At 41.8% G+C, this 22,142-nt stretch overlaps 1 protein-coding gene across 2 annotated transcripts in view; it reads left to right on the top strand.

Moving 5' to 3' along the window:
• nek7 (NIMA-related kinase 7) overlaps positions 1-22,142 on the top strand; it is an 84,678-nt gene that overhangs the window by 44,689 nt on the left and 17,847 nt on the right. For both annotated transcript variants that reach the window (XM_010901898.2, XM_013132715.2), the window contains 5 exons: positions 643-705; positions 4,434-4,544; positions 11,166-11,274; positions 11,365-11,472; positions 18,461-18,555. In XM_010901898.2, coding sequence (XP_010900200.1) covers positions 643-705; positions 4,434-4,544; positions 11,166-11,274; positions 11,365-11,472; positions 18,461-18,555 — 486 coding nt within the window. The remainder of the gene's footprint in view (positions 1-642; positions 706-4,433; positions 4,545-11,165; positions 11,275-11,364; positions 11,473-18,460; positions 18,556-22,142) is intronic.

Here is a 22,142-nt window from a genome sequence, read left to right as displayed (position 1 = left end):
AGAGACAATGACAGGGAGACAGAAAGAAATAGAGAGACAATGACAAGGAGACAGAAATAAATATAGAGACAATGACAGGGAGACAGAAAGAAATAGAGACAATGACAGGGAGACAAAGAAATAGAGAGACAATGACAGTGAGACAGTAAGAGGGCTTATTACAGCAGGTGGTGACGCAGGTGTCTGTAGCTCTCTCTTCTCTCCCTCTCCACACCATGTCACTTCCTCTGACATGCTTCCTCACTCTGAAAGATGCACACCAGGAAGAGAGGGGGAGAACTAGAGGCATGTATGCGGGGGGAATGGGTAGGAAAGGAAGGGAGAGTTGCAAAAATTCTTACTCTTTGTGAGATTTCAGTCTCGAGTATTAAACTATACACCTAATATGTGTTAGGCTAACTGTCCCTCTCTAACAGGTGAATGTTTTCAGAATTAACGGGACAATCATTGTCTGCCGCCGAGGCATTCACATGCTTCTTGCGTCATGTCGGCGCCGAGGCCCGTGCAACTCCTCCACGCGGCGTCACCCGGCCATGATGTTTTTGGGGTTGTCTTTCTATTCATAATTTTCCTTCTCTTGCTCCTTTCTGCGAACATGCTTTAACGCCCTCTTTTCCCTATCTCCTTTTGATCTTTTGATAGATATTCGACTTGATGGATGCCAAAGCTCGGCAAGATTGCATCAAAGAAATAGATCTCCTAAAGGTAAAGAATCAGAGAGAAAACAATTGATCTGTACTAGACGTGTGTGTTTGTGCGAGTGTGTTTGTGTGTGTGTGTGAGTAATTCCTCCAGGCTTACAGTACATTGACTCTTTTTGAATGCCAAAAACTCGATTTTTTTTCATATCCCAGTAATGTTTAGAAGGGGGGGCAAAAGTGCATCGCCATGGAAATGTATCTCGTGTGTCTTTTGATGTTTTGTCCCCCACGCGGCCCTCATCCTTTTTGTCTGTCTTTCTTTTCACTTTCTTGTTTAAATGAAGGTTTTCATTGATCAAACTGCCTTAAACATGCGTCAGTTGTCTCTGCTCTCGAAAGCTTACAAACAAATTAACGACAGGTTTCATTACACACTGTCTGTCTGAGCGAGTGATTAGAGGTGTTTTGTGCGTGCCTGTGTGCATGCACAAGGACTAGAGTAGCCAATCGCGGAGGAGACCGGTGCTACAGTATCTTACAAAAGTGAGTACACCCCTCACATTTTTTCAAATATTTGATTATCTTTTCATGTGACAACACTGAAGAAATGACACTTTGCTACAATGTAAAGTAGTGAGTGTACAGCTTGTATAACAGTGTAAATTTGCTGTCCCCTCAAAATAACTCAGCACACAGCCATTAATGACTAAACCGCTGGCAACAAAAGTGAGTACACTCCTAAGTGAAAATGTCCAAATTGGGCCCAAAGTGTCAATATTTTGTGTGGCTACCATCATTTTCCAACACTGCCTTAACCCTCTTGGGCATTGAGTTCACCAGAGCTTCACAGGTTGCCACTGGAGTCCTCTTCCACTCAACGACATCAAGGAGCTGGTGGAAGTTAGAGACCTTGCGCTCCTCCACCTTCCGTTTAAGGATGCCCCACAGATGCTCAATGTGGTCGTCTTGGAGTTGTGTTTGGGGTTGTTGTCATGTTGTAATACTGTCCTGCGGCCCAGTCTTCGAATGGAGTGGATCATGCTCTGCTTCTGTATGTCACAGTACATGTTGGCATTCATGGTACCCTCAATGAACTGTAGCTCCCCTGTCCTGGCAGCACTCATGCAGCCCCAGACCATGACACTCCCACCACCATGCTTAACTGTAGGCAAGACACTCTTTGTACTTCTCACCTGGTTACCGCCACACACACTTGACACCATCTGAACCAAATATGTTTTTCTTGGTCTCATCAGACCACAGGACGTGGTTCCAGTAATCCATGTCCTTAGTCTGCTTAGTCTTCAGTAAACTGTTTGCGGGCTTTCTTGTGCATCATCTTTAGAAGCGGCTTTCTTCTGGGACGACAACCATGCAGACCAATTTGATGCAGTGTGCGGCGTATAGTCTGAACACTGACAGGCTGACCCCCCACCCCTTCAACCTCTGCAGCAATGCTGGCAGCACTCATACGTCTATTTCCCAAAGACAACCTCTGGATATGACGCTGACTTCTTTTTCACTCAACTCAAATCTTCGGTCGACCATGGCGAAGCCTGTTCTGAGTGGAACCTGTCCTATTAAACCGCTGTATGGTCTTGGCCATACATCTTCTTATAGCCTAGACCATCTTCATTTAGAGGAAATATTTTTTTTTTCAGATCCTCAGAGAGTTATTTTCCATGAGGTGCCTTGTTGAACTTCTGGTGACCAGTATGAGGGAGTGTGAGAGCGATAACACCAAATTGAACACACCAGCTCCCCATTCACACCTGAGACCTTGTAACACTAACGAGTCACAGGACACTGGGGAAGGAAAATGGCAAATTGGGCCCAATTTGGACATTTTCACTTAGGGGTGTACTCACTTTTGTTGCCAGTGGTTTAGACATTAATGGCTGTCTGTTGAGTTATTTTGAACAAGCAAATTAACACTGTTAAACAAGCTGTACACTCACTACTTTACATTGTAGCAAAGTGTCATTTCTTTAGTGTTGTCACATGAAAAGGTATAAATTGTGAGGGGTGTACACACTTTTGTAAGATACTGCATGTCAGGCGTAGCCCGCCCCCCCCCCCCCCCCACACACACACACACCGTTCTATTCTGGTTCGACTCGGGAGTCTGATACACAAGAAATGTCGCTTCGCCGATCCCCCCTCTCTCTCCAGCAGTCTTCTCTCAAGCCCTTCTCCCCTAGTGTGAATGTGTGTGTGCGTGTCTTTAAATACTGGGCTGTGCTGGCAGGGCTGACAAGGCCAGACTGCGAACGGGGAATCCATCCCTCCATCCGTCTATCCTTCTACCCCAGTAGACTGACAGGACAACACGACGAGCACAGCCAAATCAGAGTAATGAGACATAGTGGCATGGGCTTGAAACACACACACACTCACACACACTCACATCAGTCTGCCTGCCTGTCTGTCCGTCCGTCCGCTTTCTCATTACTGTAGGATCATTAATATACTAAATTGTCTGTGCTACTGCAATCTTTTGAAATGTTCTCATTGTCAGTTTGTTGCATTGTCATAATGTGCAAATACCAAACGCTAAAGCAAACTGTTACTCTCCCGTTTCTCAGTCCCTCTCTCAGTTTCTGGGTTGTGGTCAACCCAAGTCATGAGATTTAGCGTGTACTCGGCCCGGCAAGCATTCGACGCACCTTAAGCCCACCCTAACCTCATTTAACCTGAACCATCCGGACCGAGGCCCTGCCATCGCCGCGCCCTGTAGCTGGACAGCCTGCCCCCACAGTCATGTCTCCGAGCGTAGCCGGGGCCTTTACAGGTCAGCGTGGAGGAAGGAATGACAGGAACGGGGCGTTGGGCACAGCTGGCTCATTTGCTTGGCGGTGACACGTCACAGAGCCACAACCCTGATCCTAAAATACATTGTGTGTGTGTGTGTGATGTGGATAGTGTGTATATGCAGCTTCTCCCGTGGATCAGTCCAGAGCGAGAGCATTTCTTTAATCACTGCAAGCCCGGGCCCCGCTTTCAGTGTTTGCATCAACCTTTGACACATGGGACACGTCTACTGTAGCCTTCTGCTCCCCCCCCGTCTCTCGCTCTTCCTCTCCCTCCTTCCTTCGGTCTGACTGCACCTGATGTGGTTAGTGACTCACTGACAGGCAACGTGCCGCTGAGAGCTGCGCGGAACGCCACCTTGTTGTCATCAGTCTGTGGTGGCTGACTGCTCTGTCACACAACGGGACAAAGCCTTGGCATTCAGCTTTGCTGTCTCTGTGTGGGTTTGGCCAGCCGTGCTAAACTGAACCGTTACATATTACTGAAGCAGCTTCAAGGGTTTTAACACTCCCATACTCTTATTAGTGTTCTCCTTTTTTTTTTAATGAAATCCCACCAGAGGTAGAAAAAAAGCTGTTGTTGTTGGCCAATCATTGTTCACTGGTTGGGTATCCGTCGTTAAGCCACTCCTTCTGAACTGTTACCCTCCACTATCCACAGGCCAGCGGTCTTGCCCAGTATGTGTTTGTTCCCTCCATTCTCAATGTGTGTTGCTTGCTCTCAGGGGTTTTAGGCTGGGTTTCTGGATAGGCACTTTGCTAGGCAACTGCTGGTGTAAAAAGTTATTTCTGATTTAAAATGTATTTGATTTAAACCTCCCTATCTATGTTTCATTGATGATTGTTGTCCCAGTAAGTGTTGATTCCGCCAAGATTCCTGGAAGTCATGTTAATGTTTAAATGGTTAACCATTAAAACACCTTCTCTCTTTCTTTATTTACCTGTCCCTCCCTCTCTACTGCTTTTTCTTTCCCATCTACAGCAACTTAACCACCCCAACGTAATCAAGTACCATGCATCATTCATTGAGGAGAATGAGCTGAACATTGTGTTGGAGCTGGCTGATGCTGGTGACCTCTCCCGGATGATAAAGGTAAGAGATCTGGTTCCTTTTTATTATTATCTAGCCCTCAGTTAACTTTTTGTTGGTCAGTCCAGTTTCTAAAAGGATACCTAAAAAAATACCTTTTTACTGTAAAACATAATGCAATTGACCTTAATGTCTTTTAAACAGTTTTTGTCCAAACAACATGATTTTGCTATGTGCATTGGTGAACACATCTTGATCTTTGATTTTCCCAAACCCACTGTAGAGTTGCTGAGATGAGGGAGGGTCGTGGTTGTGAAATGTTAACATTGGGAGGGGAGTAAAACTGAGCAAATGCATTTGTTTATGCATATATTGGTTTCACTAGTCACTAATGAAGAGAGGATGAAAAACAGAAATGTTTTGACTCTCCAGGACCAGAGTTGAATTCCACTGTTTGTTAATATTTTTTATGCAATTTCAATAGTCCCCAACATACTCAACAATTCAATTTTGTGAAACACCAAGGTTGAATGAGTGTCGGTTGTTGCATTATGCATCCCTGTCAATGTCATATGATAAATATGATTTGTATTTGGGGAAAATTATAATTTTGAAAACTAGATTTTTTTTTCACAGCGTTAGGTTTTTTGTAGACTTGATGCAAAAGACTGCAGTTGAAAGAAAATGATAGTGGACTTTATTTTAGTGGTTGTAATTGACTTTTCAGTTGCTGTTTTTTCATATGCAACAGCTAGACGTGACCTACCCCATTTCAGCAGAACTCAGGTCTTCATATTTTATTATTCTGGACTATGTCTTATATTTTTCATGACTGTGGGGACTTGTACATACTTGATGAGTTCTTTAAAAGATCCTGCAGAAAAAATTTGTATGATCTTGGATCCTGATGGTGTCATTTTAATTTATCGGATTGTGCTTTGGCGAATGCCTGTAGCTCCATAAACTGTCACTGATGACAAGTTATTAGATTATGGTGGGTGCAATGACAGGATTGTTGGTTTGATTCATATGAGGGGCTAGAAAAAACATAAGAAAATGAAATCAACTAAAGTATGTCTTAAAACTGAATTGTAGAAAGTTTAGCATCTGCTTAAAATGTTCTTGGATACTTTTAATGCGTCTTTGGAGTCCTACTGGAAACCACAACCTTCAAAGGAGGCCCACTGTCTGAACACTGATTTGAACATTGACCTCTGAAGGCTGGTGTAGCTGGGTGGGTTTTGGAGAAGTAAAAAGCTCAATTATCATGTTTTAATCCTTGAAATTACATCAATTCTTCCCTCAAAATATTTGTAGATTCTGGAATTTTTCATTGTGTTTCATTTTAGAAGTTTTAGTTGAGGGCATTCACATGACAACAACAAACAGTTAAGTAACGTTAAGGCTACCTAGCCAGAAGGCTAACATTTCCTCAGTTGTAAACCGCAAAGTATTCTTTAACATCATAATCACCTGCACTAATGAGTACGACCTAAATAAACAAATGTAGTGACTTCTTTGTGCATAAAGAAAGTAATTGTATTTTTAAACATGTTCACCACAAATGCTGCCATGTCTAGTGATGTCAAACCTAACGTTACTTCTCAGAGCTCTCAAAAAGCGTTCAGGTCTATTCTCCGGTCTTCTCCCACTCGGAGGTCGGAATTTTCCCAGTTGATCATGAACGCACCTTCCAAAACAGAGAGATTTGATTCAGTTAAGCACTACTTCAGCTATTTATTGATCGATAGCTAGCTTGCTTACCTGCATGTAGTCCGTTCTTGTGGTTGTTCTCAGTTGCGAACTACAAACAAACGTACAAAGAAATACAGACAAACCAACTGCTGACCGTGAGATTTTGATAGTAGCACGCGCACAAAGGCCATGGTGGCCGTAGGGCATGCAATGTTTTTCAGGGTATCAAGGCCAGAGCGAAGGGCAACGACCATGGCCGTCGTAAAATTCCTACGCTGCTTACATATATTTATCACCCGTCATGGATTAAGGTTTATGTACTGTAGGCTATCCTGGTGTTGCTCTCATAAGACTTGCTGAGGCAATACTGATTCAGTTTGAAAACTGTCTGGGTTTTGACCTTTTCGGATTGGAGAATCAAAAAAACTTTCATTTACTGGCCCAATGCTGTTGGGCACTAAGCTTAATTAAAAGTGCGGTACAATTGCATCTATTTTTAGCTAGTTAGTTGTTTTTTTATCTAGCTTTGATTTTCCTAATGCGCCCTTGTTCCCAATTGTCTGTTTGAGTCAATTCCTACAACTCCCAAGACTCCCTACTCTGCTTGGCTAGGGGATAAAGAAACAGCCACTGCTATGTCGCTGACAATTAAATCCTCTTCGATTTAACAACATGTTGTTTCTGCCATGTTTAAAATCCATAACACACTAATGCAAGATTTAGAAGATGTGAAAAAAAGAGCGAGGTTTCCGCAATGGAGATTACAGTGCAGAATGTAGCTACTACAGTGATGTACTGCAGAGATGCTTGGTTGACCAATCATAAACCGTGGTCCACATGATTAACTCTTGGGGTGGTCCGTCCAGGGCGTCTTCTCTGTGGCTTTAATGTTGTTGACATGTTTGTTGCAGTCCTTTGACAAATATGTTTGGCAGCGTCAATCTCTCACCGACTCTTCAGTAGAACCATAGCATTCAGTATAAGCCAGAGTGAAAGTACTGTAGTGTTATTTATATACGTAAAACCCTGAGCATTGCAGCCACTCTGTATTTATATGATGCAGACAGCCTATCTGGGATGTATCCGAGCAACTCAGAACATCCTTAGCACTCATCTACTTAAGCGCTGTATCCGACCTACCCAATGCTCTCTCCCACTCCACATGAGGACGGAGTGATTAGCTCCGCTTATGAGACAACCCATTTCAGGCAAGCACACACCGCTTGGCTCCTGCCTCCTGTTTAGATTATTTGTTTTCCTAATTGATGTACAGTCCACAGGTTGGCATTGTGACTACGAACCTGCCTCTTCCCCTGGCCCTCTCTCTCTCCCACTTCCCCTCACTGACACATCAGGAAGTAAACACAACCTCCAGTAACTGCTTGTGATACATGTTCAACAGAGCCTCCGTATGCTCCAATCCAACCCTGCCTTCCTCTCACCGGCTCCCATCCTGACCGTCTCTGGATTCGAATCAAATCAATTGATTTGCATGCGCTTAACAGAATATTGCATGTGTGAGGGTAGGAATGGAGGGCCCTCTGCCGCTCCCCCGTTGACATCAAACAGTCCTCTGATATGCTAATTTCAGGGTGAGAAAAGAATGGCTGGCTCACCACGCTGCCTTTGTTCGGATGTACGCCAAGGTCTGTCTTTTTCACACTGCATGGGTGCACGTGCACACGTAATCGCTGGGGTCCCTGTTCACGGTCACACTTTCTTGACGAGTGTTTCCATTGCTCACCATGTTCATGTTTTCGATTTGAGGCATTAAGCCGACACTCCTATCTGCGGCGACTTACAGTTGGCGCGTCTGTTTTAAGATGGCTAGGCTGGACAATGAGAGAATCCCCAAATAGCAAGTGTATTTTACTCATTGTTAGGGTTGTGGGTTCAATTCCCACAGTTGATGCGCTGGTACGGAAATAATTTTGAACATGTATGCTCACTGCTATAAAAGTCTGATAAATTACTTAAATGTGGGAGCAATGTTAATCATAATTTTTAAAAAACATAGGGTTTCTGAGGCTTTTGGGAAATGCCAATGGACTGTGCGGGCATAGTTTCAAGAGTATGCTTGAAATGTTGTCAAGAGCTGCCCTCCACTGTGGGTGGGATGGGCAAGGGCCCTGAGGTGGCAGAACAAAGAGCTTGGGTAGGATATAGGGTCCCAAACCATAACACGAAGTAAGAGAGGCAGAGTTTCCCCGTTTGCTCTGTAGGCAAGCATCATGGTCTTGTAGTGGATCTGATTGGAGTGTGCAGAGGATTGAGGACTGTGGCTTTCTGGATAAGTTCCATGGTATGCTGGCACTGAGCTCACCCAAACAAAAGTAGATCCATTGTGCCTACCCAGCTGAAATCTGCACACACAAACATCTGTCCCATCACCCAGCCAGCTAGGCTAATATCACCAACCAGTGCATATCCTTATACTACTGATGTAGAAGATGATTTGGACAATGTGGGTGTAAGTATGTAAGAGTATTTTTCATACCAATTAGCATTTATTGTAGTGAACGCTTGTTTGGAGCTGTTACAACGTCATAAATAATAATTTCCCTTACATGTCCATGTGACTTCAGTAAAGGTACTATATATGGGATTTGTCCCCCGTATGGAAAATGGGTGAATTACAAAGGTAAAATAGATACAATAGGCGGATATCACAGCCAATCATAACACAAAGGTGAATAGGTTATACTGTTACACAGTAACACCACAGTTGCTTTAAAATCCATCTGGGCTGCTGGCCCCAGGTCCGGGCAGTTGTATCCGGACAAATTAGGGTTTGAGTGCTCCAGATCTGCACCTGGTGTTAGAAGATTTAACACTGTGTCAGTGTTAAAAGGGCAACACTTTGAAAAGTGTTCATTCAAAACTTTCTGCCGTTTTTATGCAAATACTTGAAAAGTGCAACTCTGTACACCAACAGTATTCAGTTTACTGATGTGAATGTGCGATGTAGATCTCCAGCTATCCAGAACTGCCAGATCAGCCTGATGAGGGACTCTGGGTGTGTCATTGGTTGAGATCAGGGGTCCATCCCCACTTACCTTTGTACTGAGAAGGTTTTCAAAAAAGAGATGACATGAGAGTATTTGAGGAGTAAAAACAATGGCAGCGTTTTCCTGGTTTCTCACCTCCGCCCCAAAGCCCATTGGAGAAGAGGAATGAGGGGACCTCCCCTCAGGCTTCAGTGCACTTTCAAAGAGAGGCATGCTGTGGGAGCTTGAAGATTTTACTGATTATATTAATGTCATATTTTATTACTGTTCTTGTCAATTATTTGATTATACTCTTTATTCGCTTTATTAAAGACATGTCCTTATTTCACATAATTTCGTCCCTAGGTAATTGCTCACAGCGCATGTGAGCCTGGAACCACAACCAGTCAAAGTTTCCATTATGGGAACAACTTTACTAAGTAAAGTTTTGTTGTTTAATTTTAGCAAATTAAAAGTACTGCAAGGCGTTGCTCTAAATTGAGGCAGGACTCTGGCAGGAACTTGTGGTGTACTAGCAAAAATGTTCCCACTGGCCTCCAAGTGAGAAATACATTTGCCCTACTTTCCAATTGCCTAATTAGCAATTGGCTTAATTACTTACCGTGTTCTTCATTCCCAACCACATTCAGTTTCAACAACAGCATAACTTCACTTAGTTTTCTGTTGATAAATCATTGTCTGTAACTTTTTATTCCGTCAGTGTGATCCATCTTTCCCTGAATTAGTGACCGTCATCCTCTTGCTAACAGCATAATACGCCTTTTTGACTGGGCCACCACACCACTACTGCCGCTTTGACTGATAAACAACAAACACACATGAAGGAGCACCTTTCATTTAAAACCACTTAGAGACATGGTGTAAAAAAAATTAATTGGGCATGTGGTATATCCTGTATTCGCTGTTATATATCTAAGGAAAAATGAATCCTCACACAAGTAGTTGATTTCTAACTATATTTTAAATAATGCCCATACCTACTTTAAAAGCAATCATTAGACCTTTTTTTTCTGGAGGGATCCCATCCTGTAGGGAAGCTGCGACAGGAGCTATTTTGTCACCGACCTAATTTAGCAATGTCAATTGCCAAATCACCCACTTTCATTTTTTTTAACAATGTGTATTTTGCAGATTTTGAATGTATTATGTCAGCCTACTAGCTGAAGTAGAGGGGTAGAAAAGGATGACTGATTTTACTGTATGAATACAACTATAGCTAACCGCTCTTAGGATAATTGGAAAACTTTTACCATGACCCATTGACAAGCAACTGGTCATGGTAAAACATTGGTGAGAGGGTTGTTGTCAATCTGGGCATTCTCAGAACGTAATATGCGTTACTGTGGCTTGAGAAGAGAATGCTATCTCAAAAGAAAATAACAGGTATCAACCCAGACATTTCTTATGCTTTCCTTATTTTTCTGTGAAGGCCACCTTAATGCTTTGTTCAACCAGACCTTCCACAAATTTGGGCAGAAAGGTCTAGGAACCAGTTCATGTGACATTTAAAATGAAGTTGATGCGCTTTTGTTGTTCCTAGGTGGAGTTACGGTTAAAAATAGTTTACTTTAGTAACTATACCCTTGAAGCTGAAAGAAAATCATATTTCGATGTCTATCAAATCATTTGGAAATGTTTACGCTGATGTCACACATAGGCCTTTTTATTTATAGTAAGACCGATAAATGGAGGAGCTATACCAGATGTGAGCCTTTTAAAAGTAACCAGAAATGCTATTTCTCTGGTTCTGAGAAGTCATATGCTTTGCATCGTAGGGCAATGAAAATGAGAAGGGGCTTGGGATGGCGTGGTTAGAAGGAGGAAGGGTGAGGGAGAGGAAGTGGGAATTGTGAAAGCCACCAAGAGAAAGCATTAACGTTGGACTCCTGTATTATACATACAGGTAGACACGACCTGTCTTAAGTAGTTGTATATAGTTGTGTGTGTATTTTGTCTGACTATGTTTTGTGTGTGTTCCCAGCACTTTAAGAAGCAACGGAGGTTAATTCCAGAGAGGACAGTGTGGAAGTACTTTGTCCAGCTGTGCAGTGCACTGGAACACATGCATTCTCGAAGGGTCATGCATAGAGGTATTGTACACACACACTTAAACACACACACACACACATATAAACACGTGAACACACACTTAAAATGAAACTACCCTTTCTTCTCTACAGATATAAAACCAGCTAATGTCTTCATAACAGCCACAGGAGTGGTGAAGCTGGGAGATCTTGGACTGGGACGATTTTTCAGTTCCAAAACCACCGCCGCCCATTCACTAGGTAAGACAAATGCTTGCATACACACATGTAAAGGTTCTCTAAGTAACACACACACACATACTATGGGGATGTGTTTCATTAGCCGATTCAGCGCAGAACCATGTGTGTTATAAAGGTGGGGGTTGAATCCTTCTAAAAGCAGCTCAGGGGTTGTCACTTCTTCATTGGCCAGTTAGTCACTTCCTGTTACTTTGACCCCTGACTTGTTATCCTGCCACCATATCCTGACACACGGTTGTGACTCTTTATAACGGCGGCACAGCTGGCAGACTGGCCCGTGGTTGGTGTGTTGTGGTAGATGTGCTGCCACTGTTTCAAAACTTCTCCTTTAAACATAGACGCATCGAATTGACCACAGTTCTTCTCATCTCCGTATCTTGAGGTGTTGCCCGTTTTAGTGTTGTTTCGTAAAGACTACATGCAACGCCTTATGTTTTCAGAAATGTGTCCAGAACCGGATGTTTTTGAGGAAATTAAAATGTTCAATTAAGATAAACACATATTTACACAACTGTGAATGAGACAATTGAGAGAACAAGCCACACTTACAAAGTGTTGGTGTTACATTTGTAAAACAAAATGCCAGTAATAGGTTGTGTGGAATGGTCTGCCCTAGTCTCAGTAGATGTAGACAGTACCCTAAACATAGAGACCACAGCGCCCTCTGCAGTTGATCTGTGAGTGTGCTACTCCTCAGGTCAGTGTGGGAGACCAGAGAAGGAGACCGTTTTTCCTCAAAGGGGTTAATCTCCCCCATGGGCATGGTGACCTGGGATCCATCCTTCCCTAAAGCTTCTCCTCTCCGGCTCTCACCTTTTCTCTCCATCGCTGGTTCCTGCTGTCTCTTCCCTTCTCCCTCTCCTTTTCTCCTTGCTATTTTTGGCTCTGTGCTCTTTTTTTTTTTTCTGTCTGTCCAATTCCCTCTTTCTCCCTACCTTACTGTCTATCCATCTGTCTCTTACAAAAACTCCATTCTTTTTTCACCTCAATTTCCTTTATCTCTCTCTCTGTCTCTCCCGCCATCTCTACCTCGATTCTATTCGAAGTGTCTTTAATGGCAAAGCAAGTAAAAACTAAATACAATGAACTGGAACCTAGGGGAAGAAATAAGACATTTTCTAAATAAATATTACACTTACAAAAGGTCTTCACCTAGCCCCCTGGCCCCATCTCCTCCCTAGCTTTCTTTACCCATTGAGATTTAGGTCATTTAGCAGATGCTCTTATCCAAAGCAGCTTGCAGTACTGAGGTGATACCTTCTCATAAAAGAATGAATCAATCCCACAATCCTGGCATTGGAAGCGCCCTGCTCTACCAACCAAGCTGTACAGCACCTACTCTTAGCCCTCTCCAGCTAGAATATCTATGTTTCTCTGCTCTTCTTTCCCTCCTTTCCATGTGTCTCTCTGCATGGGGGCTGTGAACTGTGTGTGTGTGTGTGTGTGTGTGTGTGTGTGTGTGTGTGTGTGTGTGTGTGTGTGTGTGTGTGTGTGTGTGTGTGTGTGTGTGTGTGTGTGTGTGTGTGTGTGTGTGTGTGTGTGTGTGTGTGTGTGTGTGTGTGTGTGTGTGTGTGTGTGTGTGTGTGTGTGTGTGACAGTTTGGCGCTGTAATGAGTCAAACCACCACTGTAGAGCAGGGAAGTTCTGACTAGATGGAGGTCCAGCTCAGAGCCTGTCAACTTTCTCTCTTTTTCCCTTTCTACTCAGCCGCCCACACACACGCACGCGCGCACACTGGCACACACCAATGCCGGAATTGCATTCATAGTGATGTCTGGAAATGTAGTGCCCTTGATTCCTAGCCCCAGCCCTAAATATAAGACTTACTCTAACCTTAACCTCAACAACTTTTAAGCCTAAATCGAACCCCTAAACCTTAATGGCTAAACCTAATCCTAATTCTAATCCTAATTATAACCTTTAACTTAACCCCATGCCTACAAAATGGTATTGTGTATGTGAGGATTGGCCAAAAGATTCTCAGTTTTGCATGTCCAGCCTCATGTGGCCAGTGTGTGTCGGCAGATCCTAGATGACGAAGGCATTTATGCCATTGACTGGCCCTCACGTTTCCCAAACCTGAATCCAATTGAGATCCTCTGGGATGTATCGGTGGGTCTCACACCACCAAGTAGTCCCACAGACTGTTCAGGAGCTAACTGATGCCCTGATCCAGGACTGGGAGGAGATCCCCCAGGACACCATCCGCCATCTCATCAGGAGCATGCCCAGACATTGTCGGGAGTGCGTAGAGGCACGTGGCCATACACACTACTGAGTCACATTGCCGTGATGAAATTCACGCAAATTGGAACACCCTGCAATTTCAAATGTTTACTTTGTTTTTCGGTGTGAGTTAGAATCCAGCCCTGAATTGGTTGGTGATTTTGCCTTATATTGACTTGTTACCTAATAGGCTCTGTGCACAAGCGTATGGACGAACTTCCGCTTTAGCCAGATGTCGGCATTTCATTTTCCGGTTTACTTAAGTCGATCACCCGCGTCGCCCAAAAATTATCTGCACAACTACAAGGTTAAGTAGTTTACTGTGGTGTGCCGGCCGGCTATCGGCTAAGATAGTTAGCGACGTGTTCCTTTTTAGTGTAGTATTAGGCAGGACAATAGAATACATTAAAATTCACTCTAGCCTCAAAAACGGCAAAAGAACGCTGGCTGAGCTGGAACGCTAGCGCGTCCCCATAGCAAGTGAATTGAAACGAACCTTCGTTCTGCCTCTTCTAACCTGAATGAAGCTTAATATTCCATAGCCTCAAAAAAGCACCAAAGCAGGTCACCTCTTTTATTTTACTACTGTAACCTCATTTCACAACGAAACTGAAAAATAACAACTGGCATAGGAAGTAAACATCTGCACTTAAACCTGCGTTACGTGGAAGTATATAAAAAAATCGCTTTCCGTACAACAGCATCACTCATCTTGTTGTTAGTTTAGGTGTTTACTAATGCGGATGAGTATTAGTAAGTAAACCGGAAACTGCAATGCAGACTTCTAGGCAAAAGCGGAAGTTCCTCACAACGCTGGTGCACAGTCTATTTGCGTAGTCTATTTTGTTCTCTATGAATTACACAATGTACTGTTAAGATTTTGATCTTTAATTTATTTTGTCCTTTGAGGTGTGATTTGAGTGTTTCCTTAATTTTTCTGAGCAGTGTATTTTACCTGGGCAGTACTGACAAGACTGTAATTAAATAAACCATAATCTCGTTAAGTGACACTCGCTGAAGGTCTGTCATTTGGCCTTCATTAGCAGAGAAGAAAGTAGTGAGAAATTCCTGGTGCAATATGAATTGGCTTTGTCAGCTTTGTCTACCAAACAATTGTCTAACAACCATCATCTCTCAGAACACCTTCCCACACTTGTCTTGTGCACTCAAGCACCAGTCGCTATGTTGTAACAGCTGAGCTGTCTAGATGGATACTCTACTGTCTGAGGCAGATCAGAAATGTTCTTTCTTGATCAAATCTTTTTAACTGTGCAATTTCAATTACTGTACACTTACTGAAAGTCTTTGGCCACCTGAGAAAATGATTTAAAGCTATATATCGGGGCATTTTTATTTTTACAATTTTTTTGCATTAAAAATTGAATAGAATAAATACAAGTAACGCATCTATAGAATAAACAAAAGTAAAAAGTAATTGAATACAAAGTAAGACGTTCTGGTTACCTTATTAATTCACAAAGGACTTTTAGTATCTTGTGAGATGGTATAAGAGTGAAGGCAGTGGAAGACAGCTGTCTGTATCTTGTACATTACCTGATTTCGTAAAGGAACTGACCACCACAGAGCCCCAACTTTAACATAATTCAAGTTGTTTTGGATCACTTGGTTCCTTCTTCCTACGTATAAACACTGAATCCTCAGATAAATCGTTTAAAAAAAAAAATCTCGGGTGTCCTAAGACTTCTGCCTCGTTCTCAATATTATAACATTCACCCGCAACTGTGTGGAATATTGAAATTTGTGTTGTATGCTGATAGGTCTTAGCTTCCTTTTTGTGTTATGAACTGATTTGCTCAGGCCAGACTGAACGTGTGCACTGAGATGATCCACACCATGGAGCCTTAGTCACATTTAATTTGTGCTATGTGCTTTAGTATTGCTTTAGTATTGTTAGGTCCTTCACATTGGAGGATGTCATCTCTCCCTGAATGCCTATTCCAAATTGCTCATGTGAGCTGCCCAATAGCCTGAGGACAAAGTAGAATTGATCTAGATATTTTTTTACTAAGTAACATGAAAACTGAACAGTTGCAAAAACTAAGTGACCTGAACACTGTATGGAGATTTCTATCAAAATGTTAAGTAGAGTTACATATATATATAATGCAACTTTCAAATAAATATCACTGTCAAAACATATATGCATGCATATATATTCACAAACATACAGCTCTGGAAAAAATGAAGAGACCACTGTACCTTTTTCTTTCATTTCCAAAAAAGTTGAAAAGGAAGGGTTTGAGTGAGGAACAGAAGGGTTAAAATTAAGAGACCGATAAATTTTTTTGAGTCCCTCCACATATTTGGGAGGGCCGACACATTTTTGTGAATTCCTCCACATATTTGGGAGGGCCAATACATTTTTGTTATTCATATTTTACGAATCAGTTTCATACGGAATCCAAATTAGGGCCTACTTAGTTCTGGTTATGTTTAGTCTCCGGAACCCCAATATGTTTAAAACGTACTTTAAAAATAACACCGCACCTATTTACTTTTATAAATTAAGTGTTGGGTAAGTATGATTTATGTTTACACATTTTACAATTCAGCATGATTTTGGGCTGTATGTTATTGATTTCTACCACTCACAGCAATGTGTGTACTTCAGTTTTCAAACCATCAAGACTAAAATTTACTTTGACCATTGGTGGATCGAAGTCGGTCGCAGGACTCCTTCAGGTTTTCATCACCCAGTTAGCTAATTGAACTTTGCCAGTCTTTCTACTCAGTCAAGTGTAACAGGGTGAAATGGTAAAGCATCCCATCAACCCATGTAATGCGTTACGGTAGTCGCTACGTTAGAAAATATGTTGCTATAGGAGTACTTTGCCATTGCATTAGAGGGTGGGCAGTCAAAGGTTTCTCAAACTTTGATTATTTAATTAAATAATTGTTTCTTCCAAATATGATCACAGTATCATTAAGAACGGTACTGTTCTGTGCAGGTGGATTTTGTACATTTTGTGACCATAACATTGTGATCATAACATCATAACATCGACTTTGGGGAATTTAAGTGTTTAAGCAGAATTCATATTAGTAGTACAAGATGTGCTGCCCAGTTCTGTTCAGCAGTGGGAAGGACTCCAAACCCAGTACACACATCAGTGGTTGAGCAGCAGCAAACCAAACGATGCACGTGGGCAGACAGGGTCCACTCGCCATCCGCCCAGGAGATTTCTTTTAGCTTCACCCATAGCTCAATCACCTGCCTTCTAGTTTACATGGGTAAGAAACAGTTTACGAAATGAAAATCAGTAACACCTTTAAATGTAAATGGACTTTAATAGTATTAGTCTAGTTGGGTTTCTCCAAGTTCTGCCTGTAGTCGTGCCTATGTCCCTTTTCCATTTCATTTGACTCGCTCACTTCTCCCGCTTTCACCTGCTGCATTTCATAAATGTATTGGGCTTTTAGCTGACTAAAATAGAGCACTGTTTTGTTGATTTACACTAAATTATTGTTCAAATGATATATTTTTGCTAAATTATATTAACTAAATAAAAATTACTACCAAAATGTTCCCTCGCGTCCACAGGTACCATGATATTACAATGATAGATTGCTATAGAACCATGACAGTATTCTCTCTTCCCCGAGAATCCAGCTCAGTTGTCTTAACGATCTCTAATAATGGATATCAATCCCAACATGACTTCCAGTTTATCTGCATGAATAAATGAGTGCCTTTTAATTAAGAATGAATGAATGCTGACTGAGGCAGGCTGGCTGGCAACCACTGTTGCTCTGTTCCTCAACTATTAGCATAAAAGAGGATGATGCTCTTTAATCAGCTGGTAATAGATGTTTGCAGAACATCACCAGGAGAGGTCCGTAGAAACACATGCACACCACACAGACGACATGGAAATGCATATTTACATGTACGCATACCGCCAGCCTGATGACCAATTAAAACAGGGCTGTTGCAAACCCTTTCTCTCTCTCTTTCTCACTCTTTGCCTGTCTCTCTCTTTATATCTCCCTTAAACCTCTCCCTATGCCCCAGCTTGCCTTTTTGCTCTCAAACTCATCTCTTTCTCGCTCTTCCTATCAGAATGTATTATATTTTACGTTAGGATTATCATGGACCCATTTAAAACACGTCTCAATAAAAAGGCAGCCGCCTTACTCATTTCTACATAGACCACCCACAGCTTTATAATTATCTTATCGTATTCACTGTAATGGCAATAGTATAACAACACTTATTTAACTCTTATAGGATTACCTCCAGTCAAGCTCTCTAGTGCTCTTTGTGGTGGGGCAGTGTAACTACAGCTCTGTTGGGTTGTACTGTATGATTGTGTGGTCTGGACCTTGGCCAGCCAGCATGGCATTGGGATTATAGGGTTTCAGAACCAGAGCCGGAATGTGGCAGTTGTAGAATATCTGTTTGATTCCTGTTTCTGATCATGATGAGGTATGGTAATTAGAGTTGAACCAGAGCAGTGATGTAGTGGAGAAATAGTGTGTGTTTCAAAGTGTGTGTTTCAAAGTGTGTGTTTCAAAGTGTGTGTTTCAAAGTGTGTTTCAAAGTGTGTGTTTCTGATTGTTAACGGGATTGTGAGGTCTTTGGTCTGTCTTGCTGTTCCTCTTGTTGGGAGTGTTGGAGCTTATGTACTGTACTGTACTGGAACCGTTATGTAAACTACAGGCTAATGTGTTTGTCTCTCCATGTCTCTCTCTCTTCCTGTCTCTCTCCCTGTCTGTCTGTTTGTTTCCCTGTCCATTCCAGTGGGCACTCCCTACTACATGTCTCCAGAGAGAATACATGAAAATGGATACAACTTCAAATCTGACATCTGGTCGCTAGGCTGCCTGCTCTACGAGGTAATGTATACAATACCCATTTACTTTACTTTGTCCTACTGCATGTATATATATATATATATATATATATATATATATATACACACATACATACAATAACACATGCACATTTTCCAGGTAAACGGGGATAGGAGAGCTGTAGTGTGTTTGAAGCCAGCAGGGAAATCACAGTGACATGTCCATGTGGTTGAGATCAACTGGGTGGTTGTGCTGAGCACTGATACTGACTAGTTTGATTACCTTCTAGATTCTAGAACCCCTTTCACCTCTGTGACCAAACTGCATTGAAAAAAGATTCCTGGCTTTGATATTCACCTTTAAAAAGTCTGTATGGCAACTTTAAAAGTTATTTTCTTGGGTTCTTCTTCACTGAGTTTTAGAAATAACTGTGTATGACGCCATTTATGAATTATGGATAGAGTACTACTGACAGAATAGTAATAGTACCAGTTAAGGTCATATAATGCACAAAATAATCTGTTGCCCTTAGTCAAACTTAAACACTTCAGGTACATAAATGCAAATGTTAGTTATATGTACTGTTGGTCAGGGAAGCTCTTTATTTGAATAATATCCCATATTATACTTAAACTTCCAGTGAAAACAGCTATGGGTCATTACCTAACTGGTTCCTGATAGGAAGAAGAAAGGATCCAAAACATGAATCAATTGGTATTTCTGTAACATTGAAGATAAAAATTCATATGATTATGGTAATGCAGAAGAGCAGCTTGCATGTAGTTGTTTTCAGCAGCAGCTGAATGACTTCTTCTGACGCTGCTCTGAAAAACTAGAATAAAAGATACAATGAGATAATTGCCAATGTCAGACAAGGTCTATAGCTCTTTCAAATCAATGTGTATTTGTAATTCGATTTAGCTTGCTTGTAAAGTTATTCTTTAGAGGTGGATTTTTCGTCAGGTAGCTATCTAGGATGCAGGATTTTGTGAGAAAGAAATGTTGGGCTTATTGGTACTTGGGAGAACTAGGCAGAGTCAGTAGTTTGTTGGCCTCTGTGTGTTTGTCAGATTGTATCTCTGCATTCCAAAGCTGCATCAAATACTGACACACATGGCTCCCAATGTCAGAATACAATATTATTCGGTATACATATAAAGGTATTACAGGTGTGTGCGCTGGATGTATGAATCCGGCAGGTCTTCGAGGGTCATACATGTGTGTGTTTGTTTGAGGGCTTTGTTGGAGAGAGGATGAATGTTTCAGTGTTATGCCTCGGGGTCTAGATGGACGAGAGACAGACATTCCCATCAATGCCTGGCCATTGTCTCCATCTATGTCTGCATCTCCTATTCTGTTTGATGTTGGTGTGTTTGTGTGCATGCATGCCCAAACCCATAACATCAACTGACCCAATGTTAACTTTTTTTCATTGGCCAAAAGACTACTGACTTGAAGAGAATTCCTACTGGCCTATATATGTAATTTTTAATGGATTGGTCAGGTAGGGCGTATCGCTATATGTTAGAATGCTATGTCTAGGTATTCATAGGGCTTCCAGTAACCACATAGCGCATTTCTACAATTCTAAACACCGCCAAAGAAAATAGGCTACCTCACTGACAACAGAACCTGTCTCTGTGTATTTGTTGCTTTAAACCTTGCCCTGCCATGACAGATTCACAGAGCAACGGATGCAGTGACTAAGGGAAATTGTGCCAGTTTGGAGTGTAGAAATTCCAGTGGCTATTTCAGCGGTGTGTAACAGAAAATAAAATTCAAACGCTGCTAGCCAATGTTTTCAAATGTTTCAGGTTAGTGAGCAAATGTCTGGTCTCCTGAGTGAATACTGTATCGTTGCGAGAATTCTGTGCAACATATGGCATGCGATTACAGTGAAGACTGTTTCAAAGAGTATGTTATTGTGGCTATTTGAGCATTATTTAGGCCTATAAAAATGATCTCATTGATGTAGTCTACTGTGGCCTTTATGTTGTGTTCAGTGCAGGCCTACATTCAATTAAGTTTTTTTCATTATAGCCTGACATTCATGATTTTATATGTGGCCTGTAACTCAGCAGGCTACCACTTATGGACTTCTGAAATGCATTATAATTACCATGCAGAGAATCGGCTTATTGACTTATTTTATGTATATAATCAAGCCTGTCTTTACAACACATGGATGACAATCATATACAGTGGGGAGAACAAGTATTTGATACACTGCCAATTTTGCAGGTTTTCCTACTTACAAAGCATGTAGAGGTCTGTATTCTTATCATAGGTAAACTTCAACTGTGAGAGACTGAATCTAAAACAAAAATCCAGAAAATCACATTGTATGATTTTTAAATAACTAATTAGCATTTTATTGCATGACATAAGTATTTGATCACCTACCAACCAGTAAGAATTCCGGCTCTCACAGACCTGTTAGTTTTTCTTTAAGACGCCCTCCTGTTCTCCACCCATTACTTGTATTAACTGCACCTGTATGAATTACCTATATAAAAGACAGCTGTCCACACACTCAATCAAACAGACTCCAACCTCTCCACAATGGCCAAGACCAGAGAGCTGTGTAAGGACATCAGGAATAAAATTGTAGACCTGTACAAGGCTAGGATGTGCTACAGGACAATAGGCAAGCAGCTTGGTGAGAAGGCAATAACTGTTGGCGCAATTATTAGAAAATGGAAGAAGTTCAAGTTGACGGTCAATCTCCCTTGGTCTGGGGCTCCAAGCAAGATCTCACCTCGTGGGGCATCAATGATCGTGAGGGATCAGCCCAGAACTAAACGGCAGGACCTGGTCAATGACCTGAAGAGAGCTGGGACCACAGTCTCAAAGAAAACCATTAGTAACACACTACGCCGTCATGGATTAAAATTCTGCAGTGCACACAAGGTCCCCCTGACGACCCGAAACACACAGCCAGGGCAAGTAAGGAGTGGCTCCGTAAGAAGCATCTCAAGGTCCTGGAGTGGCCTAGCCAGTCTCCAGACCTGAACCCAATAGAAAATCTTTGGATGGAGCTGAAAGTCCGTATTGCCCAGCAACTGCCCCGAAACCTGAAGGATCTGGAGAAGGACTGTATGGAGGAGTGGACCAAAATCCCTGCTGCAGTGTGTGCAAACCTGTTCAAGAACTACAGGAAACGTGTGATCTCTGTAATTGCAAACAATGGTTTCTGTACCAAATATTAAGTTCTGCTTTTCTGATGTATCAAATACTTATGTCATGCAATAAAATGCTAATTAATTACTTAAAAATCATACAATGTGATTTTCTGGATTTTTGTTTTAGATTCCATCGCTCACAGTTGAGGAGTACCTATTATAAAAATTACAGACCTCTACATGCTTTGGAAGTGGGAAAACCTGTAAAATCGGCACTGTATCAAATACTTGTTCTCCCCACTGTATGTTAACTGCATCAAATATGGCAATCATTTTTATTAATAGGCTATATTTGGCTAAACATTCCATAAGAGTCAATCTATTCTTGGCAGAATAGATTGATGCAGTTCAAGACATTATTAACAAAATTCACCAATTAAATTGGTATCAGGTTATAAATTAAATGCATTGTTAGCTACCCACAGTTCTAGGAATTATTCATGATTT

Source organism: Esox lucius, chromosome 8 (assembly GCF_011004845.1).
Source record: "Esox lucius isolate fEsoLuc1 chromosome 8, fEsoLuc1.pri, whole genome shotgun sequence".
NCBI classification, from domain to species: Eukaryota; Metazoa; Chordata; class Actinopteri; order Esociformes; family Esocidae; genus Esox; species Esox lucius.
This window is presented reverse-complemented; position numbering and strand designations above follow the sequence as displayed.